This window comes from Aquila chrysaetos, chromosome 23 (assembly GCF_900496995.4).
Source record: "Aquila chrysaetos chrysaetos chromosome 23, bAquChr1.4, whole genome shotgun sequence".
Classification (NCBI taxonomy): Eukaryota; Metazoa; Chordata; class Aves; order Accipitriformes; family Accipitridae; genus Aquila; species Aquila chrysaetos.
Window position 1 is genome coordinate 5,198,251 of NC_044026.1, and position 27,045 is coordinate 5,225,295.

At 37.7% G+C, this 27,045-nt stretch overlaps 1 protein-coding gene across 1 annotated transcript in view; it reads right to left on the reverse strand.

Annotated features, from left to right (window-relative positions):
- Positions 1 to 9,398: 9,398 nt before the first annotated feature.
- MRPS9 (mitochondrial ribosomal protein S9) overlaps positions 9,399 to 27,045 on the reverse strand; it is a 34,780-nt gene continuing 17,133 nt past the window's right edge. The window contains exons 5-11 of the mRNA XM_029998974.2: positions 26,160 to 26,239; positions 19,715 to 19,797; positions 16,886 to 16,961; positions 13,923 to 14,091; positions 12,012 to 12,120; positions 11,001 to 11,170; positions 9,399 to 9,602 (exon numbers count right to left, since the gene is read on the reverse strand). Coding sequence (XP_029854834.1) covers positions 9,511 to 9,602; positions 11,001 to 11,170; positions 12,012 to 12,120; positions 13,923 to 14,091; positions 16,886 to 16,961; positions 19,715 to 19,797; positions 26,160 to 26,239 — 779 coding nt within the window. The 3' untranslated portion in view covers positions 9,399 to 9,510. The remainder of the gene's footprint in view (positions 9,603 to 11,000; positions 11,171 to 12,011; positions 12,121 to 13,922; positions 14,092 to 16,885; positions 16,962 to 19,714; positions 19,798 to 26,159; positions 26,240 to 27,045) is intronic.

A 27,045-nucleotide genomic window follows, 5' to 3' on the forward strand; every position in this document is an offset into this window, starting at 1 on the left:
TTTCCGTGGCCCAGCGCAGCCTCTCATCCCAGAAACACAATTCTGTTTCACCTACAACTCCCAAAAGCCGTAAGGCCAGGTCTGACCACCGGCTAAAAGTTGCGTAGCCATATGAGGTTCCAGAAGTCCCCAAAGCCTGTTGAACTCAGCCCTTGGAGGGCTGGCGGCCACCTCGGCGCAGATGAGGAGGCAGCGCTGGTCTTCTCCGAGAGCAGCATCTCCGCTGGCATCGGACGCGAGGACTCGGCTCAGGACACAGCACGAGGGCGGCAGCACGAGCTGCGGGCTGCCCGGGAGCGGGACGGACGAGGTCGGGGTGCCAGGCATTAGCACTCTCTTACTCGGATTCTCTACTGAAAGCTTGGACGCTGTCAGAAACGCCAAGAGCTAAGCAGGCATCTAGTGCCATTCCCACTGTTTGAGTGTCACCGAATTCCTGCAGCTCGTGGGCAGGTGGTAAGCAATTTCTCTGTAATCACATATGAGCTCTGGAAAGGAGCAGGAGCTGAACTATTTCCCATCTCCTAGCCCAGCACCGTAAGAACTTCTTAACTGCAACATTATTCTGAATTGCTCCAGTCTTGCTCCAGTCTTTATAGCTATATGACTTCCCTAAGTCATAACTACAGCATAGTTATCAAATTAGCTCAAGAAATAAATTTCTTTTTTTATATCAGAAAGAATAAACTAACTTCTCTAGTTCTAATACATATAATCTACGTGCACAATACCTGCATGCATATGTGTGTGTGCATACATATGCATTTGTGTGTGTGCATATATATGCATATAATACACTGATCAAATACTGCTTTATTATTAAGTGGCAATGTCTGGTTGACCTGATTCTGTTTCCTACTTTTACCGTGACTAAAAGAGACTGATACTCTTGGGCAATGTATTTTGCCAGTTATATGAAATTAAAAGCTAAGTAAAACCAGCAGCAATTCAGAATGGGGAAAAATTTGCATATTGTAGAGATGTTATGTCTGGGTTTGTCCAGTCAGTGGCTAAAGGAATTAGAAAAAATAGCATTCAGGAAAAAAATTTTTTTTTTTAAATGTATACCTACTAGGTGCACTTTGCCCTTTTTTTTTTTTTTTAAATTTAATAGTCAGAAAGTTACACTGAGCCACTAAACCACAGAACACCACCATGCGCTACGTACAATCATAATTCCCACATCACAGCTCTGCCAGACCCCCGTTCGGGAGGCTCCTTCTTCCCTGGGAAGCCAGCTGCTCCTCAGACACTGGCACCCTCCTCCTACCCCTCCAAAAAAGAAAGTTTATGTGCTTTTATACTTTCTCCAGGAACCACTTGCCTACGCTTGTATCAGACCCAACGTCCAACGCAAATTTAAAGTAATTTTTGCTTTAAGGCCATTGCACTGAGACCTCTCCCCTCTTAGAGGTGTCCCATGAAGTCCGTAAGATTTCCACTGACTTCGGCTCAGGTCCTGAGGGTATCACACAGCAGGACGTGACCCTTAGGCGAGACCAGAACAAACGTCAGCTGGAAGAGTCAGGCTGAGGAAAACAGCGTTTGCTCGTTCTCAGCTGTGAGGTACAGTCGAAACCCCATCCTGAACCCTTTCTCAATACACACGGTATCTGAATAGAACCTTTTAAATCGTACCCTTCAAAGCGCTTTCCCAACTATTCAGCTTTGGCAGTGACCGTTTTCTCGCGCGATGCTGATTACCCCTACCATTTCCGTGACCATCTATTATAAATAACGGCCGTGCACAGAACTGCGTAGGTGAAGCACATTAACGTCGATACCAGTCTGCGATGGGGGCATGCTAAGCTGCTTCTATGGGAAGGTTCCTCCCCCCTCCTATTTTGATTTTTCTGCTGCTATACTTGATGACTAGCAATAAAAATGGGTAAACAGAGATCCAAGGGAAATGAAACTACATCTGCGGAACATTCAGAGCCAAAATACACAAGGTGGATAATTTGCATGCTGCATGTAAAAAGTAGTTACGCAGCTTTCTTCCTACTCTTTACATCTCCATAAAACATAATAATGGATTTCTAATTATACATCCAAATAATGGGCAAGCTGCAAGATGCTGGGGGAAAACTGGAAAGGGGGAAAGAATCTAACCAAAGGTACAGATGTAATGAGGGTAGTGACATTTCTATAAAGATGCTTTAATGGTTGTTAAGTAGTCATTTTGAAACAGAAATTTTTTAAGTGTCCTAATAGGAGTTTTCATTTTCAGACAATTTGCTACGCAGTTAAGTGATGTCAGACTACAAGCTGTAATCTACTACAATGAGCAAAGAGGAGCTGTTTTCACGCCCATTACAATATATAATTGATTCCTAAATTGGCTTTCTACAAAAGAAACCAATCAGATTTACGCCAAGCTCAGGCAGTGGATGAAGCCTTGACTTTTGACGTTAAACATCTGACAAACTTCACGCTAAACTAAAGCGTTATGTTTGTAAATTATAAGCTCCTTAAGGTGAAAACAAACTCACAGCGGATTACGAAACACAGTCGGTGCCCCCCTTTTTTTTTTTTTTTTTTTTTTTGGCAAATGACGGAATACGAATCGGCCACACCGCGGTAGGGAAGGGGCACGTCCTCTGCCCGTGCAAAAAGTGCAAGAGCTCCGGCCGGCGGTTCCTCCTTCCCTCGGTGAAGCCCTTCCCCACCTCCGTCCTGCCCTACCGAGGGCAGCCCAGCCGCCGGCCTCCTACTCACCCGCCGGCTGGTGGGTTGGTGGGAGATCCGGGACCCCCATCCCTCACGAATGAAAGGGTGACATCCCAAACGGTTGACGTGCTAGACACCGCCGCTGCGTCAGTCGGTGCCACGGCTTCCACGCTGAGCGGCAATTAACTGCCTGGGCTCGTTCCTTTCCTAGAACCTGCCCGGGCTTCAGCAGCCGGGAGGGTTGGCTCGGTGCTTTAGCAAATTCGGTTGCCCTTGACTTTCTGCTGCTGCTCTGAGCTGTTCCGCCTCCTGCCTAGTTTTTGGTTTGTGCCTTGGGATATCCTTACAGGGCAGCCGTTTTGCATGTTCCTTGTCTGAGGCATGAGTCTTCCGGAGGGTAATGCGTATGCTTTGCACGCTCAGCCCATCAGTATCAGCTCCATCAGCATACCTGATGCAATCAGCTATCCCCGATGAGTTAAGGCAGAGATTACCCAGTAATCTTGCTGTTATAGAAACAAAGCAGCAAATGTTTTTCTAATGAAATTTTCTAAATATCGTTTTCCTTTCTCATTTTGCTGTAGTCAAATAAAATCATTAAGTGTTCTTTGCAACTTGAGTACAAATGAGCCCTTCAGCCTTGGAAGCATTCACTTAGAGGAGAAAATAATCTCCCCTTTTGCTTAACCTCTGAAATTAAACCCAGTTCAGAGGTAATGGGGGGGGGTGGATTTAGAATAGGTCTCAATGTGACTTTTTCACAGGGAAAGAAACTCTATGAGGGAAGCTGACTGTTAAACCTGTATGTCTCATCAGTTCTCCTAGCAAAGAAATAGCTGTCTCAGGTGAAAGATACAGGAGGGACCCCTGTGGCTTTGGCTCAAAAAGATCCAAGAGATGTCAGCACTCACGTCAAGGTCTCACGAAAGAAGAGGTTTTTAATTCCTAGGAATTTAACTGCAGCTGAGTGAGGAGAGAATCAAATTCCTACCTTGCAGGTGATATAATCCATGGGTGAACATTACTAAATAAGAGATCCTAGATGTCTATTACATCTATATGGTGAGAAGGGGCAGCCCTTGCTTTAGCAATGTTGCAGTCCATCCCCACCAGAACGTGCCAGGCTCAGCGAGATCTTTCCGAGTCTCACTTCCCTCTTGCAGCAAACACCGACAGCAAACCCTCCAGCACCAAGCCTGGCACCGCAACGCACCACCGCACCAGTTGCTGGTGGGGTTTCCTCAGCTATCCCCAAAGCTGCTTACCGAGGTGGGGACGTCCACCGCGGGTTGGGCGTGAAAGTTGGCATGCAGCAGAACGTCGGAAGATCCCGACGACGCAGCTTTTTGCTACAAACCTATATGATTTTATAGGTGAGCTGAGCAGGGAGGATATTGTGTAACCGTGCGCTTGCGTTCTCCTTTTTGCAATGAAGTTGAATGAAGCAGATGTTGTGTCTCACACGGTGTTTTCAGTATGCATGTCAGCCTTCTCAGGCATTGGTGTTCCCACGTAGGAGCCCTCAGCAGGGATTTTGCTGGCTAAACTCACACGTGCAGAGACGGGTATGTGGTGCTCGGCCCAACTGTGAAAAGCGGTATGTAAGATTAAGTCACAAGGTCCTTTACAAAGCAATGACCTCTTCTTCCTCTGTTATGCAGCATATAACAATATTCTTATCATTTTGTTGTTATCATTTTATTGTTGACAACAAATAATCTATACAGCTCTTGCTTTGCACAATATTTTCCTCTAAAACCTCTGTTACATTCTATGACCACAAGTTTAAACAAAAAAATCCTGTGCATACCTCCACCAGCTAAAAAGCATTACAGCTCCCACTGCCTATATACAATCCAGCACTCAAGGTGTAAGGTATAGGTCAAAGTTTTAGAGACACCACCAACCCAAACCCTGCAGGGCTGCCCTGGTACCACTGGTGCAATCACCTTTATCTTGGCATCATCGCATCTTATGAGAAATGGCTGTTACTAAGGGGAAGGGTAAGCAGGCAAGCAGGAAGGTATTGGGGAACAGTCCTGGAACAGAGGAGAATTTGCTTTTGTGGAGCTCAGAGGCAAATAGGCACTTTCAGAAGAAAGTGTTAGTACATCCTCATGTAGCTCCTGCTAATCATGCCTTAGTCTGAAATTGCTTCCATGATGTACTGGTCTGCTCAGGACCTGTGGCAAGCACCCACCACTCTGGTTATGTTGCTATGTCAGTACTTTCAGCACCTCCGTTTATTGAAATGATGAAGAAACGGTCAGAACACATCTCGAACACCTTAAAGATTTAGTGCGTTGAAACACAGACCTCCTCTGTGGAGCACCCAAGGCTTTTTTCCTTCAGAATGAGCAAGTTCCCAGCCGAGCAGAGGAGCACCCATTCCTGCTGACATGGCTGGTAACTAGGAGACAAATGGCAGGTGGGATTGGAATTGCCTACCAGAAAGACGTCAATATTCAGTTATTTAATACTGAAAACTAACAGCGAAGGTGATTGCTGACATAGTGGTTGAGGGTGGATTCTACACAATGTGATGTCTAAAACCATTACTGCCTGTTGGTTTGTGTGTTTTGTTCTTCTCCCACGCTGCTATGTTTATGTGGGCAGGTACACAGGCAGCAATTTCTGTTCGCGTGTTTTGCAGGACATTTAGTAAGCTACTACAACCAATACCCACTGGGGGCTAGCAGAGCATGAAAAATACATTTGCTTCCGATTCCAGCCCATGAATTCTCATCTAATCTATATAAAATATCACAGAAAACTGTGAAAATTAATTTCTGTATGGACAGGTATTTTCTATAACTGTACAGATGAGATGCAGTTTCAGTAACAAATCCCCTACCCCTTAGCCAAAACTCATTTCTGGCATTTTATCTAAATAATTATATTTATTAGTTATGTATATGATTAGTACGAGATTGCTAAGGGTAGGTTTAGGTTGGACATAAGGCAGAAATTCTTTACAATGAGGATGGTGAGGCACTGGAACAGGTTGCCCAGAGAGGCTGTGGATGCCCCATCCCTGGCAGTGTTCAAGGCCAGGTTGGATGGGGCTTGGAGCAACCTGGTCTGGTGGAAGGTGTCCCTGCCCACGGCAGGAGGGTTGGAACTAGATGATCTTTGAAAGTCCCTTCCAACCCAAACCATTCTGTGATTTTAACTTTGTGATGACTGGCACAATGTTACTGTACCATTTCCAAGCTCCACAGATCAGCTAGCATTTCTTAGCATAACATTATAGTATTAATTTGAAGGTATTACTTATACATTGAAATTAGATCGCCCAAAAGTAGCATTAATTGAAATTTATTATTTCTCACTAAAATCTGTTTCTCTTGTCAGGAGAAAAAAAAAAACCTGGAAAGACAATCTGAATCTACCCTTTTGAAACCCAATACATTTATTTTTGTATTAACCTGTTGTTATAAAATCACTATTTATAAGGAAGATTCATCATTTCTCTCCCTAGTATCTACATACCTTTCTGAAAATAGCTCATTTCATTAGATTGCAAACTGCTCCATCTTGTGGTAACATAGAAGCATTAATACAAAACAGAAACATCCTTATAGCCTTACCTACTGAGACACTAGAGAAATGTGACAGTTACCAGAAATCAATGGCACAGATATGTTCCATTTGTCTTAGAGACAATTTTGGCAACTTAACTCAAAGCAAAACATCAATGTGGTGGTGGGGGGGGGAGGGCAGAGCCTGGATGAATCACAACATACCTCGACCAGAAAGCACAGAAGGCTTATGTCTTTTTGCCCACATTCGGAAAATATTTTAAAGTATGAGCACCTGTCACATTCAGGACACTTTTCTGAAATCTTGTGGACAAGATAAGTTGGTCCATACTGCAAGTGGTTCAAAATTGAGACCTGAGAAGCCTGGCTCGGACACAGTTAGTAGGCAGGTGTTCAGGACTGCTTCTTTCAATAACCTTGGGAATGCAAGGGAATGAGAGGAATGGGAAGTTAAACCAGATTATTCCAACTGATAAACCAATTCTACTACTGTGCTGCTGTCACAAACCAAAATTAGCAACCCCAATGAAATTTCCTTATTTGGTTCTCCCATAAAATACTTCAGTTCTGATGAATCTGTAAAAATGAGTGAAAAAAATGGTAGTCTCACTTTTTGATCCTTTAACACTACAGAAATAGTCCTTCTTAACACAATTATTTCATCTCCTAACTCCTAAATGTTGACGTGTATTGCAGATGATTGAGAGGAACTTCATACAAATGAAAAAAATACATACAATTCTGTTTTTCTTTTCAAAATGCTTCTCTCTTGGCTCACTTTCAGAATTAGTTGGAAGCCTGAACAAGTAGCTATGAAGCAAGTGACCTGGTTGCACAGTATTAACTAGTATTTCTAGGGACTTCCCTAAAAAGTTGTGATAAATTCTAAAACTTTGCCCTGTCTAAAATTTTTGCTGGGTCTAAACACCAAAGGCCATGTCCATACTTTTTTAGAAGGTAAAACACTAAGAAATCCTTTAAAACATGATAAAAGACTTTACATGTTTTAAGTACTGATGTGTTGTTGCACTCATAGCTTTATTGCCTAATAATGAGGTAGGAAAATTAATACGGTCAAACTGATCGATTTTCATTTGTCTTAAGATAAAAATTCTACTATTTAATTTCCCATATCTTCTTCAGCTAGCACCTTCATTTAAGTCCATGTGCTTATATATGTTTTGTTACATAAGCATGTCAAAAGAATCCTTAGGTACCTGTCCCAGCATGGATATTTACTGAATACTTTTATTACAAGTCACAGCTTTTACTGAAACATGACAGAGTTATTTTGCTACACACAAAACAATTCAGAGTTAAATTAGCAGAAATGCTAATTAAGTCATTTTGTATTTGCCTTAGTGTAAAACATCTCATGCAACCCCCATTTGTTTTTCAAAGTCAGGCGAATTGCCTCAGCTGTTCAATTGAACTTAAGTCATAGAATCATAGAATCATTTAGGTTGAAAAAGACTCTTAAGATCATCAAGTCCAACCATAAACCCAACACTGCCAAGTCCACCACTAAACCATGTCCCTAAGCACCACATCTACATGTGTTTTAAATACCTCCAGGGATGGTGACTCCACCACCTCCCCAGGCAGCCTGTTCCAATGCTTGATAACCCTTTCAGTGAAGAAATTTTTCCTAATATCCAATCTAAACCTCCACTGGCGCAACTTGAGGCCACCTCCTCTCGTCCTATCACTTGTTACTTGGGAGAAGAAACCAACACTCACCTCACTACAACCTCCTTTCGGGTAGCTGTAGAGTTACATATTTCAATTAACCACCTAAGCAATGAGAAATCTTGCCCAAGTTCACTGAGTATTCTCATGAAACGAGAGTTAAAAAGAAGCACAGAGCGGCTTTGGGGAGTAAGGAATCAGAAACACTTCAGTCAAGGATGTATACCCAGTTTCTGACCTTCTCTGTTTTACTCAGTTCAAGAGGTCTATTTACTTGCTGCCCCCTCTTGAATGGTGCTCAGGAAAATGACAACCCATACAGATCACTCATAGTTGTTTATCACCTGCAGTGACCCGCTAGCACCTTTTGTTACCTCCAAGGTGTAACATTTTTGGTATAATCTACAGCAAGTAAGAAGCAGGGTACATACTCTAGCACTTAGAAAATCTGGCTGGGGAAAAAGATCCAAGTACTGAAGTCTTCTAAATTAAAAGAAAGTTGGAAGGTGCCCTGTTGTTAAAACTACTGAGTTGAAAAATTTTTCTTCTGCTTTCTCCTGGTGAGATGAACCTTATACTCTTTTTTGCTGTAGCCCAGTTCCTACAGGAAAGATGAAGGATATGCTCTTCCTTGGAAGCTCTATGTATTTGACCTCTGTCCCAGGAAGGAAGCTGGCAATAAACCAAAACCTTGCACTTTTGGGTGAGTGCTGTAACCACTAATCTATTTTGGAAGGCTACAATTATAGACAGGAGGTGGGCAGCACTGTCATCACCTCCTGCTTCTGATTTTAAAAAAGAAAAGTTATGACTGTATTTGGCAAAGAGTCCAATGCTATCTTTGTGCATCAGCCATATTCAGAACACACCTCCTTGAGCAGGCCCCTTGAGATTTAAGGGGTGGAGAAGAGTATTCTAAAAAGATTAACTTCAGCCTAATCCCTCCAGCTCTTTCTGCATTTGGGGGAAGAGGAGAAAAACTGACTCCTCCAGAGGGTGATTCAGAGCATCTAAATTTAGGTACTTGCTCTGAATCACTCCCTCCTTAACCTAGGGAGGCATCCTGGAGGCAACTGATTCCACAGGCAAAGGTTATCCTCTGTGACTGTTCCTCTCTCAACATCCCCTCAACTGTCAGTAACATTCTCACTAGTTTAACTCCACCATAGCTTAGGTGGGAAGTTGTCGCTTATCATCAGATACCTGTGAGGCAGAAAGGGAGGCATGTCAAAGTTGTCCAAATACCTGGTTAGGAGCTGCCTAATTCCAGAATTTAGACAGTTAAGTCACTAAACAAATAGACTGATTTTTGGAAGTTATAATCCACCAACAGTTTCATAAATCGTTACTGACTTCAGTGGAGCCAAGATGCAAAACTGGCACTCAAGTTACTATTTCAGATTTAGCATTTTGGCAAATCACACCACAATTTTCCACAATTTTAAATAAACTTAAAAAGCAACAAACAACTTTCTTTAAACAAAGAAAACATAGTAGTTATAATGGAAAAAGTCTTTATTACTAAATATATTTATATAACAGCTTTAAATCATAAATCAGCATGGTTTGAAATTCTGGTAGCATTCTGTCATTCTTTAAATACTCAGACTTAGCGCTTTTTCCAGGTGAATTTCCGTCTGGCTCCCTCTTGACCAGGCTTTTTACGTTCCTTCACACGTGGGTCGAGTGTTAGTAGTCCAGCTACAAAACACAGAAAAGCACCCATTTGTTTGCTGTTATTAGTTAATATTACAGATATACTACATGGGGGGCGGGATTTAAGGCAGTCAAAAACTTTGCATACGAATTGTAACATCCAGAAGGGTAAGGGTTCAGTATAAAACATACTGAAAGGAATTTCATCAGATCCTCTAACATTTTAACTTTTCTTTAATAACTGAACCTTCTTCACATTTTCCTTTACAAACCATTAAAATAATCCCACATTGTTTTATATCTATATCGCTTAAGCCTTTAAAGCAGTGGTCTCCAAACCTTTTTTGATCATGCATTCCTATCAGTAAAATATTTTTGAGCATGCACCCCCAATATATGTGTATTTATTAATTTATAAATTATACACACTACTGAAATTCTAAGATTTTCTTCCTGCACCCCAATGGATCATCTTGCATAACACCCCACTTTGGAGACCACTGCTTTAAAGTACACTTAGTGTTTCCAAAGTATATTTGGCAATGTCCAAAACATGTTCAGAATTATGCTGATCTCATTACAGATATCCAACTCATTACAATGTCAGTTTACAGGGGTATTCCTAGCAAGTCATACTTGTCAGTACTGAAAGCTATAATCAAAGAAACTTGTTGCAAAGATACTAGCATGAAGATAGCTTTACTTCCGTGGACGGCAATAGAGTGGAAAAAAAAAAAAATCATAGCTCTTCTGCCAGTAATACACACAGGTATTCTCCCTACTAGTCCAGAAAAAGCATAGTTAAAAAAGCTCACTGTTCATAATTCTGTATTTGCTGAAACAATATGGCATCTAATCACTGAGAAGCATCAAATATTGCAGTTATCCAAATGAGTTCTATCTTATCCTAGGTAACTTGTAAACTCTAAATAAAGCAAGAGAGGAAAGAAGCTCCTTCAGTCTGGCTAGTTGCACATAGTAATGTTTATCGTCATTACCATCCCTTGAAAGCTAAACCTCTAGTGTTTACATTTGAGAATAAAACTTTTTTAAACATGAACAAGCAGCAACTAACCAAGTAAAACAAAATACAATCAGTATCTTACAGCTCAATAATGCCTGATCCAGATTTATTTGTTGGTGAATACACATTCATGTTTTGTGATTCTATCTTGAAGCAATATAAGCTGGTTAATAGGCCTAAGAGAGGTCATGAACAGATGGAAAAATGCTCAAGAAGTCATCCAAAATGTACAAAAAGGATGCCAGGAAACAAGTGAAAACAGTTTACAAATAAATGCAGATCCCTTTCATACAATATACAAGGTTTCACTGGGATTATTTACTCAAATTTGCGCTATCTGATCCTTAAATGATCCTTGTATTAATTCTGTTAATTACCAGAAACACATTAAGAAACATTGAAATAATTTCAATTCCTACCTTGCCTCATGAATTCCACCTCCTTTTCTGTCACGAAACTCCTTAAGGCTTTTGCAGAGGCTAAACGTATTGCTCCAGCCTGTGTGGATCTTCCTCCACCAGAGACTGTGCAAACCATATCATGTTTTCCAACTCTGTCAAGAAACTGGAAGGGGAACAACAACTGTTCTCTAAAAATAAAAAAATAATCATCATCATAAAAATTAAATAGATACATGTATATAAAGTTACATGCTATGTACATTTCTTACCATAGTATATACAAAAACATAGTTAACTTCAGGCAGAGATCCAGAAAGGCATTCATTGCTAATTTCCTACTGGTAACAACTAAATCAATGGGAAATTAGCAGCTAGGAGCATATTCAAACTGCCAGCGGTAAGTATTTTAAGTTTGGTTTTACAATTACGTTTGTTTCACTAATTATCTATAGATGCCAAGATCCGTCAACTCTATTCTTGAGCTCAGAAGAAATCACAATATAAAATAAAAATCACATAAGGGATAGAAACCTTATGTCAGCCTTATGAGAAGTCTTCTCTATATCAGACTGTGCACATCCCCCAAAATCTGAAGCTTTACACTAAGCGTCTCACCTTGTTTGCTTCCACTATGTTACTGTATGCCAGAGTAATTACACATGCGTACAATTTGCAAATCTCTCAGGAAACACTTAAAGACACTGTTTGTTTATTTTTAAAATAAACTGCAAGCCCTTTCCAAGGGGACCAAAATTCAAACTAAATAGTCTGTGCTCTTAGTTTTTGCGTCCCTTCAGAAAGGGAGAGACAAGAAACACAGAGCAAGGCTTACCTATCAGTTCTTATACTACTGACTCCTGAAAACGAGGAGGAAAATCAAGACCAATTTTCATAAGACAGATAGTTATACAGAAGCAATACCATAGCATCAACTCTGCGGAACACAGCACCAAAATATAATTGAATGTCATGACTTTTGCTGGAATAGTTTAAGTACAGTAAGAATACAGCATTTCATAGTGCTCTCACCTGTCTTGCAGCACTGGGAAGTAATGTAAAATGTCTATTCCATTCACTGTAATTTTTCCAGTCCCATTGTCATAAACTACTACAGTAGCTTTTGCGGTTTTTCTTGTACCTTAAAGGAATTAAAACCAATCTGTTATAAGGCTTCAATATTCTACAGAACTTCAAGTGCCCAAGAAGTTAAGCAAATCTCAACACTTTCATACAGCACCAGCTGTTTTTTCTGAAGGCCGAGGTAACAAAAAAAAAAAATTAAGAGAAGGAAATAAATACAAACAATGAACAACTAGCTTTCAATATATTTTAATCAATGTCTATTGGGGGGGGGGGGGGGTGTTGGGAGGAGGGAGAGGTAACACTCTTCCTCCCATAACTTCAGTAGATCAGGACACTTTCTTGACCCAGTGATGTCACGGTATATAAAAAAACAGTTTGTTGAACACTTACCATTTACCATAAGCAAAATTTCTAGTAGTATTAAAATACTTTATAAAAATCGTACAAAGGTACAGAAGTTTAAGAATATTCACATGGAAAAGGTTAACACTTTAACTATACTGGTATAAGCAATGCCTATGCATCATTTAGCATGGTTTCCTCAGAAATTACTACTTACAGTCGGTTCTCTTTCTGTGCATTAGCTTCAAGTTAAACCATGACAAACACTCTGTGCTAAAGCCTCAGACAAATCTTCTACAGCACAAAGGAAGCAATCATTCTGATAAAGGAATTATGAAACAAATCAGACATTTTTCTTAATTTAGGGGGGTGATGGGACACAAACAAGACTGTTCTTGAACTTAAAAATCTGATGGCTTTTATTAAATAACATGGGTTGCATGTTTATCAAACTTCAGTAACTACTGTTCTGAAGACACTATTGAAAACCAGTGTGAATTAAATCCCAGTTTGGAGCTCTCCCATCTCCTTGTTGTCACATCATCTTGAAGCCAGCCCAGCTAAAACAGAACTCTCTAGCCATTTTACCCCTCAAATTCTCTGTGACCTTCGTTCTTATTATCATCTGCTGCCTGTTGCTTAAGAATACACGTCACCTCTGACTAAGATTCCTCTTAAATGTACAGCATAGATATAAAGTGTGTGTGAGTGCATATGCTTTGTCCAGAAAGTCATCAGACTTTCCTATACATGTTGCTGCTACATTACTTTTTCTAGGCAATCACTCATACCATATACCATTCTTCCACTATGTGTCCCTCCACTGAAAATGTAAGCAGTCTGTATTTAGAAGATAGAGACCTTCATGGCTCTTCTCTGACATCCCCTCTGTCTCGGTACCAATGACCGATTCCCATCTCTGTCCCATAATGCCAGCTGCAGTTCATCCACTTGTTTAAAAAAAAATTTAGGAATTCCCTCTTTGCATTTTCCCAGGCTGTTTGTAAATATCCAAATGCCTTGCAATTTAGTCTTTGCATCTTAAAATTCTCCTTTGCTGGACAGCCCACAAAAGTAATGATAAAGGTTACTCAGTGGTGTAAGCCGGCCACTTCTATACTAAGCAAAGACACTGTTACATCCATGCAATTCTCTGTATGTGTTTGTGCTCCCCCAGTCCCCTGCCCTTTATGTTCAACAATCAGCTCTTGCCAGCAGTGAAAGTCCTTTTGTATCCTACAATATGTAGCACAACAGGGTCCTCTCTACAGAGGTACTACTGTACAGAAATAAAAACTAACAGTTGATACACTCTGTGCCAAAAACTTGCACTTTGTTACCAGGCCATGTCATAACTTAGTATGCCATAACATAATTAACAATTATACATGCAATATACACATAAAAATGTAAAATTAAGTAGTGACACATGCAGCAGTGCTGTACATACTATAAAGAAAGTCGTATGAAGAGGAAAAAATTCTGCATCATTACCAACCAACTTGAAATTATTACCTTCACCAGTGCTGAAGGCCACTCCTCGCTCATCATACTTCAAGGGCTCAATAACTACTTTTTTCAACTGCATAGGAACTTCTTTGGAAAACTTTCGTATGTGCTTCTCCTCCATGTCAACACATGGCAACGTCATCAATTTTTCTAAGAGTTGAATAAATCTTGAATACTGTAGACAACAAGACTTCATTAAAGGATGCAAGTGTAATTGCATTTGCTAAAACTTTCTATTTTTATATAATTGATCTTTCCTACTTCACTTTTATTGATGATTTCTGACAAGATGACACTTTTGCACCTACATGCTGATTTAAGAACAGCATGCAGATGCATCATTTTCTGTGTGACTAAAGATACCTAGTCCTTTCTTCAGGCAACAATGAAACTTTAATTCAAAGCATAACCAAGTCCTTTGTAATACAAGATTATTGTATTAGAATGAAGTTCATCTCACTTTTTAAAAGAAAACATTGAGGGGGGTCTTCATTCTTTTATTATTGTTTTATTAAAATGGCAAAAGGAAAAAAAGGTTTTCACCTCATTTTCAGTAAGTCAGCATGTTCATTGACTTGGAAATAATTTTATTTCACTAAACTGAACCTCTTAAATGATTATGTTTCATAATATATACAGGAAATACCTATCTACCTATCTTTGGCTGTTCAAGCTGAGTTACTTTAATGTTTATGATTTCCTTTAAAACCGAACAATCAAGCTATTTAAAAATTCAAGAGATACTTGACTTAAAGGGCAACCTCTTGAAATAAATTATCCTTTGCTACTGTGTGGTTCTCCTTCCCCCTTACACCCCCCTCCAAAGTTCTTCAACATGTGATTAAAGAGTAAAACACCTCTGTGTTAACCCATTTGTGCTAAAAGCTGGGATGTCCTGTTATGAAGTATTACTGGCAGGAGCACTAGACAGCTGGTCACTAGATATAAAGGTATGCTATCATCTAGAATGGATTTTTCACACAGATATCATAACCTTATTTTTGAAGTTTTCTTTACTTACAAGCTGTTATTAAAAGTGTTTTTTCTTCCCTCTGTTACCAGAGTCTTCAGCATAAAATTAATACTTTTCTTGTAACCTAGCAATAGCCCCTGGAACTCTGACAACACTTAGAAAGCCACTTCTGTCTAACGATACGACACAGACATGTGGTTAAGCCTTTGAAGAGCAGAAATATAAAAATACAAAAATTTTAAAATTATAGAGGCTATAGATGAAGAAAGCTTCCAACAGTTTTCACTTGCAGAGTGCAAAGGAAAAAAAAAAATCAATAGCTCTCATTTTGTTTAATAATGCAAACACCACTTAAAATTTTGTTGCAATGGCAAAATGTAAGAATTTGAGCAGTTAAGACAGGTAGCTCATACCGAGACATTTCAAATACGTTTAAACAATGTTTGTTCCTATAGGCCGAGACTTTGTGGTTTTACGTGTGAGAGGCCAGTATGTAAAAGGGACTGGGTTTTGGGAGGTTTGGTTTTTTTTTTTTTTGGTTTGGTTTGTTGGGTTTTTTTGTTGTGGGTTTTTTGTGGTTTGGTTTTTTTTTTTTTTTTTTTAGTTTACTCCAGTCTACTTTTACACACGTAGAGTGTACAAAAACCAAGCAGTGAAGAACATCAAACTGTTTGGTTGTACAACTAGACCAGTTCCTGGCATCCTGAGAGGAAAAACAGCCACTCCAAACACAGGAGCTACTGAAAACACTGAGGTCCTGCTCAGTGGTAACTGCTTCTTTTGCGGGCAAGATAGAGGAAGTCTCCTGGGTACACCAGGATAGAAAACTTACAACAGCAATTTCCAACTTATGCTTACGGACCACAATCTGCTCGAGACCTTTTCACATCACCCATAGACAAGGAAGCCATCCCATGTTACTGTTCTGGATGACAAGTGAGCAAAGGGCATGTTTGCTGCTGCTATGCTATATTTGCAATGATGTTGTCCACAGGACAGAAGAGATCGAAGAACACGGTTTCTAGGTGAGAAAATACTTGGAACGCTCAGACAAACAGTGTTATATTCTCTGGTACTATCATATTCAAGCTTAAACTTCCAAAAGAAAACTGAAGCTGGCCACATAGACTGAACCTGCTGTTACAAAATCTAATGTTATTTAGGGGACCGTAGAAAAAAAAAAAAAGCTCTGAGTGAGAAAAAAGCATACAACTATCAGAATGAAAAGTCTTATTCCCAGAGATATATGTAAAGGACTCCAAATCTAGACAGGGATACAGTTTTCAGATACTGGGCAAACTGCAAAACCCTCCTCTCTCCCACCATATTTTGATATCAAGGAGAATATAACAAGAGATATCTGTATCAGACCACAGATCTATGTAGCTTTGTATCTTGTTTCTGATAATTGATTCTGTAACCAATCACTAAGAAAGGACTCCTCATTTCTGATCAGCCTTCTCTGTGATTTTTCTATCATTATCATGTCCTTCTTAAAATTAAATAATCAGAAACCCTGTGCAGGCTTACCATTACACAAATCCATCATGTTTCTCGAGTTGAACATTTACCCCTTCTCTACAATAAGCAACAGAGGTTCTAGCCCTGTCTGGTTTTCACCTGTAACTAGAATAAATGACTGTGTATTTCTATTATAAAGAGTTACTATACTCCATTCCTGACTACATAATTAGATGACAAGGAACAAGGGCTCTAGGCCTCACAACGTTACCAGGAGAAAAACTAAACTATGTTGGTAAGAATGGAAAACCCTTAATAGTTCTGTACTGTGCTAGATAAAAAAAGCGACACAGGTCACTTTTCAAAACATGAATGTGACAGTGCTGTGAGCATATATAGACTTCATGAGAAGGAAGAAAATTCTTTTGAAGAGCACCTGCTTCTACATAGTACCTTTTCAGTATCCAAAAATATACCCAGAGCCCGTATTTTTAAGATACAACCCTCCTTAAGATTAGAGAGATTAATTACTTACATCATCATCTGACAGTTTTTCTAACAACATTTCTTCCAATTCAATCTTAGTCAGCCATCTGCTGCCAGCCAGGTTTCTGTTTAAAATATCACATATATTCTCCCTTTAATTAACCATGCAATTAGAGTTACATCACAAAGGACCACACATACAGTCAGTCTTCGTTCAGAAATACATTTTCCATTACAAATGAATACAGATCACATTCCTATAGTAAACACGAGAATGCCTACATTGATTTTAAAAGATCTGTCTTTTGAAAGGGATGGTAACTTCATGTATTGAGTTAACCACATGAAAATTATGAGTATCAGTTACACATTATTCATACTATTGAAGTCCAAGATTGAGCTAGAGTAATATTGTAATAGTAAGTGATCTTCCCCACAACTTAGGACTTAGTTTTAAAAACCTCCTGCTAGGGAAAATTTGGTTTACAAGCAGCAAAAGGAAAAAAAAAAAAAAAAAAAAAAAAAAAAATCGAAGGCAGAATGTTAAAATCAAATTCTAAAGTAACAGAATTTTACCTCTGGTCTTTACTTTTCTGATCAATGCAAAAAACTCCATTAGCAGTAAGCATAGTCAAAGTACTAATGCAGCAATGACACACTGTATTCTATCTACTGTGTAATCTTTACCTGCTCAGCACAGAAACTGCAGTGGTGATAGCAAAAGCAGAAATTTCTAAGAAAACAGCCTCATACGGAGATGCTAACACAAAAAAACCTCAATGGTTGAAATAAAGCTTTGTGAAATATGCATGATACAAAGTGACCAACTAAACAGAATGCCACCATAAACATACATGCCAACATTACCAGGTAAATTTAAGGCAAAGCTTTCACTAGCTTCTTACCTCTTCAGGTTTTTTAGAAACAATATTAATGAATGTTTTCAGCAGCATTAAGGAAGCTGTGATTTAGAAAAGCACTCCTTCTGTAGGTGATTTTAAGTAGTACTTCTTCTTAAGTATGTATTTTAATGCTTTTCTGAGTCAGGGCATAAGAAACATTTATTTAGAAACAATGCTGGTTTTAACAATAATTTTGAAATAAGTTTCCAATCCTGACAGACTCAAGTATATAATTGCATTTACATACTGCTACTGCCAGTGAAGTCAGTGACATTTTTTACATGTGAAAAGCTATAAACTTAAAGTAGTTTAAGATCAGGTCCTAACTCTACAGTTAATATTACAGCATATGTCCACAGTAGATTATTTTGGGGGGGGGGGGGGGGGGGGGGGGGAGAACAGCCCCCAAAAAACAACCAAAACAGCTCTTCTCACTTACCCTTTACCTACACTTCGGAGGTAAATTATCCAGGCTAATCTCAGAGGAAGTACCATATCCAGTGTGGAAAATAAGTCTCAGAAATCCTTTAAATTCTCTGAGATTTTACAAACCTAACATAGAAAAAACCTTTCAACTCTGACTAGCTTTAGGTCATTTTTCACATCAGTAAATCCACTGGCTGAGCTCTGTAAGGAGTCAGGTTATTTTTCAGCAGCATACACCAAGAAACTAAATTCATTTTTTCTCTTGTCTGCTCAGAAGTTAACATGAATCTAAGAGAAAACATTCTGTTGGTCATAGGACACTATTTATATCATGAAGAAACATGAACTTCTGTTATTTAAGAAATTGAAATAATCTCAGCAAATTAATCCTTTCTCTTCCTAACTTAAACAACAAATGGCTGAAATTAAGAAATGACAAACCAACATGATGTGCAACTGGAACAGCACATAAATCTGGCTAGAAAATACACAGCAAGAACAGAGATAAAAACAACTTGGACAGTGAAAAAGTAACTATACAGAAAAGCAGTAAATGTCAAAATCAAAACTTCCTAGCTGTATCCATTTCTTTTAAAGACTTGCTTAATTTAATATTCTAATAGATCATAAAATCCTTGCAAAAAACCCTCAAAATAGAAAATCAAGAATACAGCCTAAGAGAAACAAACAGTTCTTGAAGCAAATAGCCATTTCAAAGAAAATGCTGACTGTATGCACTAAGACTAACAACTGTAGGATCTCCCATAGCTTCTTCTGGTTGACATGTATCTTTTCTGTCCAGTGGCTAACTAGCTGAAGAGCTTGCTGTGAGACGTTAAAGAAGAAAAAGAAGAGAAACTAAATTCAATTACTAATAATGCTGATATTTAAACAAATCCAACCAAATAAACTTTTCTAAAATTACTATAGTTTTTGATGATTTAGCTGTTCAAAGCCATTACAAGAAAAACAGTGAAATAAGTATTTTGATACTCTTCAAGTTAAATATTAGTAAGTAAAAATATTCAAGAACTAAAATTAATGAAAGACTATTAAAAGAGCTCAGCTTCAGGCCTTAGGATTTTTCCAATAAATAAGCAACTTATTTGGAATTTTAAAAGGCCTTATGCTCTTATAAAGAGTTTACCTCCTTTTTCAAAAACCTTTAATAAAGAAATAATTAGAAAACTTCATATACAGAAACACAGAATCCTGGATATTCTCTACTTATTTTCAAATCACACTTCAGAACTTTTATATAGGAGAGAATATTAAAAAGATCTTGCAGAGAGAGATTAAAGAGGAAGGGAAATAGATGAGGTTTCCCTATTTTAGCAGTCAGAAGTCAGCACTCTACAACATACATACTACAGGTAAGACCTTTCAGCCTGAAATCACCATACAAATATTAGACAAGGAGTGGGGAAAAAGTCTGGAAATGTGTTTGTGGAATAAAAGGCAGGAAGGGTGGAAAACTACAAGAAGTGCCAAAACATATTGAAGCATTTTAAGAAAACTAGTATCAATATTCACTCTAACTGGAAGCTTACTTTTTTTCCTTCTGAGGAAGAAGGTCTTGAGCTGTCAGTTGGTCTTGATATTTCTGAACATTCAGCAATTTTTCATATGTTTCCTAAAATGTATATGGAAAAAGTATTTAAATGCATTTTTCCATTTAATATTTAAATTTTATTATTATTTAAACACATGCTTATGTCGTTTTACTCTCCAAACACTTAAAACGCAGAGGTCAGAAAACAAGCAGAGCTCTGACAATTAAAAAAAAAAATATAGCAAGTTAAATCTAAACCAACAAACATTTAGGACAGTATATACAGTATTTTCATATGCAGTTCCAAGTAACTAATTTTGAATTCTGCTATTTTTATTCAACAGTGTTTGTTGCCTTCTTACATGTGCTTGTAAAAAAATTAATTCTCAACTGTATACAGAAAGGTAACTGCATTTGTATAACAGATGTAACTCCAAAACATACTTCACAATAATTTCATCAGTGCAGCCACATTTTAGTTTGACTTCCTCAAAATACTGACAAGGTTTAAGATTGTAAATAATTTCATTCAGTTAGATTTTTGTACGTTTAGAGTGTCAGCTTTATTGGTGGTCTGTATCAGTCAGAACTCCCTCCTACCCAGGCATGTCTATAGGGACACACATAAAGTTGTACATTTACCATAATCAGAATTTCTGTTCTTTGAAACATTAGATATATTTACTCTGAATTTTCAGTATTTTTTTTAAACAGTTTTCTCAAAATTCTTTAGCTATGCTATTATTTTCAAACAATGCTGTGACAGAGATTTAACACTTCAGAAAGACAAAAGGAAAAAAATATTCCAAAAAGTCACACTGAAAATATTCCAGAAGAAACACGCTTTTAATAAAGCATTTTTGGGTTTGGGTTTGTTTTTTTTCAGTTCATAAACTTTTGGAGACTATTTGGTTCTAAAATATAACATCTAATACTCTAAATTACAACAGTGATTCAAATCACAAATTAAATAGGAGTATTTGTAGAATAATTATAAATGATATTGAAACAAAACAGGACTGTTGTATTACAAAAAAGTACTCATATGCCAAATAATTTACTTCCATTAACAAGTGAAAATAGAAAGCTTATCATCACTTTCATATACCTTATTAATATAATGAGTTTTAGCAAATACTAGAGAGAAACTACAGTGGAAGAATTAGTGGGGACAAGGAACAATGGTTGGGGTTCTTTTTTCTTTGTATTACTTACAAAAAACAGTAAAAGAAGCAATGTGAGACAGCTCTGTATTGTCAGAAATTAACCAATGAAATACTAGTTCTTAACATAATACTGGAATTTGCAACAGGATGCAATGAAATTTCAGCAACAGTTCACATTTAAAACAAAACAAAACAAAACCCCCTTGCTTAGTTATGAACACCTACTGTTCAAACTGATTTATCCACTAATATAAAAACACCCGCACATATACTAAAAATATTTGTACTTAAAATGTATGAAGTAAGAACAGACTGCTATCTGAGCTGCGCTCAAAGCATTTAAATAGGGACAATTCACTGAAGTCTCTGATGCAGGTCATTGGTGACATTTTTAACAGCACAGTGGAACTGAAGTATTTTTGGAGTAACTCCACAGTGTAAAATCCTGAAGTACAAAATTGTCCACTTTTCTGAGACAGCGTAAGAACTCATACATTATACTAGTATGCCTTTCAGAAATCCTTCATTTTTGATAGAGATCAGATAGGAACTAGGAAAATTTTTCAACTCAGAAAAAGTCTATTTATTTTCAAACACAGGAAGCATCATATAAAAGAGCACAACAAATCATATTTTCAAATATTTCCAAACCTCACAAATATATCTGTAGATCTCTAAGATAAAAAGATATCGTAGCACTACTTTGGGCAAGATTCACATTGCATCACTAATAATCTTAACGGCTCCATTCAGACTATTAGGCTGCAAAAATTATTGACTATACATTAAAAGTACAGCCATGGTTTGTGTTAGAGGGCATGAGATGTGCCTGACACCAAGCAATTTTTAGGCATCTGTAGTTAGACATGAGAAAGAATCGGTATGGAAGCTTCTGCTCTGGGCTGCAGAGGGAGGGAAGAGAAGGGGAAGCAGGGCTGCGGCTGCCCCTCGGCCATCCGGGGAGAGCTCACTGGGTGCAAGCTTAGAGATTCCTGGGAGCTCCACGAGTTCCTACGTTTGGAAAAAGTCAAACCAGGCACAAAGAAGATATTTTGGTGTTAGGTGATGAGAAGAGGTACTGGGTTACTCGGTCTTATAAATGTGTAAGGAGGCTTTTCACTTTACTGCTAGCCTCTCAACTTACCTCGTGCCTCCGTAAGGCACAGAGTGTCACCTTCCCACCTGGCAAAAGCAGTCCCCAGTCTGCCTCCTCAGAAATACCCATCGTCTTCACTACGCTCTGGCATAGACTCTTAGGTATTGGAATGGTCAGCAAAAAAATACATGAACCAGGAGCTCAACAAAAACACAACTGTATCACGGTTCTTCAAAAAAGGGCAGGGGGAAGGAATCGCAGCTGTCGCCTTAGGACAGACTGACTATGGTCAGAATTACTTCTAAACAGCAACTGAAGTATTTTCAGGTAACATGACACAAGTTAAAGGAAGACTTAAGGATTTTGCCATCATATTCAGAAACTACTGATAAACACAGGCAAATAAAATGAGATATGGGTTGCCACCCACTAGGTTTTAGCCTCAGAAATTCATTGTTACAATGACAAAGAAAGCTTTACAACAGCTGGAACAGCAAGATTTTCCCAAAGACCCTCCCTAGGTATTCCCAAAGAACACCAACACTCCACAGCCTGTTTAAGTTCTAAGAATGTGCACTTCTTAGAATTCAAATGATCTCTTTACACTGTTCTGGTTAAATTACAGTAATCATGTCCATTCATACAAAGAACCCTTTACACAGAAGATGAAGTCAAATGACATTAAAAAGTGGTATTTTAAAATACTTCCAAGTGTAAGAGAAACACTAAATATAATTTCCTACGTATTTCTGGCAATGAAAGTGGACTTGCATCTCTTAACAAACAAAATTTTGGTCTGAAGTACTAAAAAAAAAATTAATGCATGTATTTAATCTCTGCAGAGAGATGAAGTCAACAGACTAAAAGAACCACTCACATATGAAGTAAAGTGAGCCTTTGCAAAATCAGGAATCACATGTAATGCCCAATAATTTATCCAACAAATCTTCACTCCCCAACGGCTAAAGCAAGCTTCTGAAGACACACTTGCTTTTTCAAAGCTGGCAGGTGAAGGTTTTACTAATCACTTCAGGATTCAATAGTCCAATTCATGAATGTACACATCTGTGTGTCTTGTAAACTCAGCTATTACACAATCAAAACAGCTGATTTTACAAGATTGGCTATGTACTGAGACACTTCCATTTCCAGTAGAGAGATCAAATTTCAGATCTCTACAAGGATGCTCTCTTCCAAAATAAAAAAAAATATTCTTATTTTACCCTGCATAAAAAAAATTTAGGGAGAAATTAGCAAATGGAACCCTAGAACGAGAGATTTTTATGGGAAAAAAATTTTAACGTTTTGGTTAAAATGTGCTGCAGAGCCCACATTTTACATCACAGTTTGCATTTTTCTTTGCTTATGTGGTTTTGACTTCAGCATATACTTTGGGGGTTTTTAGGTTCTGTTTTTTTAAGAGTTAAACTGTTCTATCGTTAGAGCATTTACCTCTGATCTACAACCTCTGATAATTCTAAAAGAAGTACAAGCAGCATGATAGAATGGTATGAAGAGACCATTCTGTCTTGTTCTGCACGTTACAAAAATATGCTATTACTCCGAAAAACTTTTAAGTTAAATGATGATCAAATATACTATCAACTGTTTGTGAAATGGTGTTTCATGCAAGAAACATTCTTTCATGTATCAGAAGAAAAATAAATTGTCCCTTTCCCTACAGCTAAACTTTATTCAACAGGCAGAACAAAGACAACAATGGAGTATAAAGCAAATATCCTTTATGAAAGTTCATTTAATATTCAAGTCATAACAACATATATATTGGCAGTTATAATACATGCGAATATACAGTTTGTTTTTAGTAAGTGGACAATATTATTTATTAGCATTAACTAAACAAATAATGCTGTGACCAGTTATATTACTAGCAATTAATAAAATTCAAGTTCCACATGAGTCTATGTAGTAATTAATGGCATACAAGTTTAAGCTAAATACTATGTTTATCCGATTTATTAGACTTAATGTAGCAATTTAAAGGACATCCTCAAATGGGATTGATTACTTAGACTGTATTAACATACAACCCTTTTTTTTTTCCCCTAGCCAAATTAATTAGCTTTGAGACTTAAAAATACATTTTCTTAAATACACATTAGTCTAATAAGAGGTTAAAACAATGTTGGGAATTTCATGCAGATTTCAGCTTTCATTTGGCTGACAAAAAAAATCTCCCGTTAAACCTCACTTAACGGATTTAAGTTTATAGAAGCCTATTTAACGAAAATATTCAGAAACGGTCAAAGAACACTCAAGTATCCTATACTAATGAAAAATGCATTTGTCAAACCGATTTGTTTTAAGGTGGTTGCCACACTTAGAAACAAGATGCACGCTATTCTTTTAGAGATTTCCAAGGCAAGCTTGCATACTGTTTCTAACTGCTAGGAAGAGCTAAAAATAAACTTGTGCTCCTTGTAAAATTTGTAATTTCTTCATTATGATGGAATGCAACAAAACATCTTGCCCTTGGGTTGCTCTGTTTCAGCCAAAACAAATGCAAATGGCTTGTCAGATGACAGCTGTTTGATAAGGCTCCTCTACAAGACCTGCATGCTTTACTTTTTTCCGTGAAACTTGGGATGAAAGGCAGAAGGCAGGAAGAGAATTAATGTAGCATACAGTCTAAAGGCAATGCTACAACCGTGATTAAGTAGAAAAGTTAAAAGGCACAGATTTTCCACAGCCTCGCTGCGTGCAACCCATCCGTGTAACAAGTTGACAGGCCTAGCGCGTCAGCTCCATCATCCTCTCCGACAGCTAAAACGCAGCATTGCATCCCTTTTCAGAGAAAATTTGCGTCTGCACCATGAAGCGTTGTACATTATTTCTTAGCACTGCAGGGGGCTCAAGTCCATATGGAACCTTCACAAATATTACCACAGATCAAACCAGCGGCGTTTCGAGGCAGATTTGACATACCTATTTAAATGAACAGCAGGGGTCCTCGGGCTGCCTCAGGCTGCGCAGGAGAAAACCTCTGTGGAAAGCCTATGCTGCAGCTCCATTACTCAGCAAAGACACACTCTACATTTATCATTCATTTCATTTCTGCCAGGGCAAGAAGCTCATTTGCCCAAGGTCAACAACAAAAAAAAAAGGGGGGGGGGGGGGGTGTGTTTTTTATTCTCCCAAAGAAATAAATGTACCTGACAAGTGGGGATTTTGTCCTTTGGGTACGTAGAACGCAAATAAATATCAGATAATTCTAATAAAAACACTACGCTCGGTAAAGCTGTGCACCGAATTTGATAACGTAAAATTTTTTTTTTGGACAACAGACTAACCATAGAACTAACTTTTTAAGACTATCTAATGAGGAAACAAAATCTGACATGATTGTCCAATTAAATATTTCTGCATACATTATTAATGCTTTTGTCTTCTCTAAGTACATGTAAGAAGAATGCACATCTTTCTATAAACTCTTCTAAAGACATAGATAATGCTTGTACCACTGATGGTCATAGATATGAAACGTCTGTTCATAATCCATGTTAAGACTCGGGGTCTAGCGATGTTCTGTTAGATACAGCTTTTTTCATAAAGGTAAAGAGATGCAGATCCTTTACTCCTGGAACCACACTAGTCAGAAAAAGCCTTAAGTTTGCATGAATGGAACAGTCTTAGAAAAATCAATTAAGCAGTTTAAATGCAAATTTTCTTCACACTAAATGTCAGCACAAATAACATTTCCTATAGCTTTGCCCTTCAAGGGGAAGGAAAAAAAAAACCCACCCACACAACCACTATTTTTTATTCTACAATGAATTTTCCTAGAACTAGCCATTTTTGTTGTATATGCATTCTCCACTACTAACCAGATACAGCCTATAAGAAAGCATTCAATAGTCAATGAACAGTCAAATGAATAGTCAGTTTGAATAGTCAAACCCAGTTCATAGCCAAAATTGTAAAATAAACCAAAAATTAAAGAAAGACCTATTATGTAGTCTGTTCTCTTAAATGTGACATAAAAATGCACCCAATAATGGATATTGTGACATAAAAATATACAGTGCATTTAGCTTCAGTGGTGATATTATGGCCTACTGCAAAAACATGAGTAAGCTCAGGAGCTCCTCATACACATCTCTAGAGTAACATGCACTTGACTGGGAGCTAACTTTATTTATTACAGATTATAACATACTTACATGCATTAATGAATAATATGACTGCTTGCCAGTATAAAAGAGAAAGTGAAATGGTCGGCCATCTTCTCCCCACTGGATTTCTAATGAAAAGCAAGATTAGACAAGAAAGCAATATACACTCACTAAAAAAATCCCTCGTATTTAATTGCAGTTATAAACCTCTTTCATAATACTGATTCCCTTTTTAAATATCAGAGAACAAAGACATTTTACGGGTGTTCAACCTGTCTGAAAAATCTAATGATTTAGACTACCTTGTTAAAAACCAATCTCCATCTGCAATTATAACCAAATATTTAATAATATTTCTAAATATCATTTAACATCAGGGAATCCCTCATGTACATCTTAAATAAACTTTCAAAGACTGTACAGTTGGTATTACAGATAGAAGTATCCATTTTAGAATAGGTGAAGTACAAATTAAGAGACAACTGAAATTCACATGATTGTGAAAGATGAAAGATTAACAGCTCTGGAAAACAGTGCTTTAAACCCAGAGCAAATTTTTTATTAATATAATATGTCTAAACTAAACTAAGTATCAATTGTCTTTTGTGGGTAACAACTGTATTCAGAACTTGGGTGATTTTAGGACTTGTCCACGTTGGTACGTTTGGAATATTTAAATACAAAGACCTATGCTATAATTTACATATTTAGTTCAGCAAGAAAACATTTGTTCCTAATAATTCAGCACATCCAGTTTATTTTATTCATTAAAAAAATGTTATTTAAGGACAAATAAATTTCAACTTCAGAAAAAAAAAATCAAACTTAAATATAACATGACAAAGATCTTTTCCAAATAAAGTGACAAAAATTAAAACTTGAGAGCTTTTTACAAATTGAACTGTAGAGAAACTCCCAGCTATACTATTCAGTG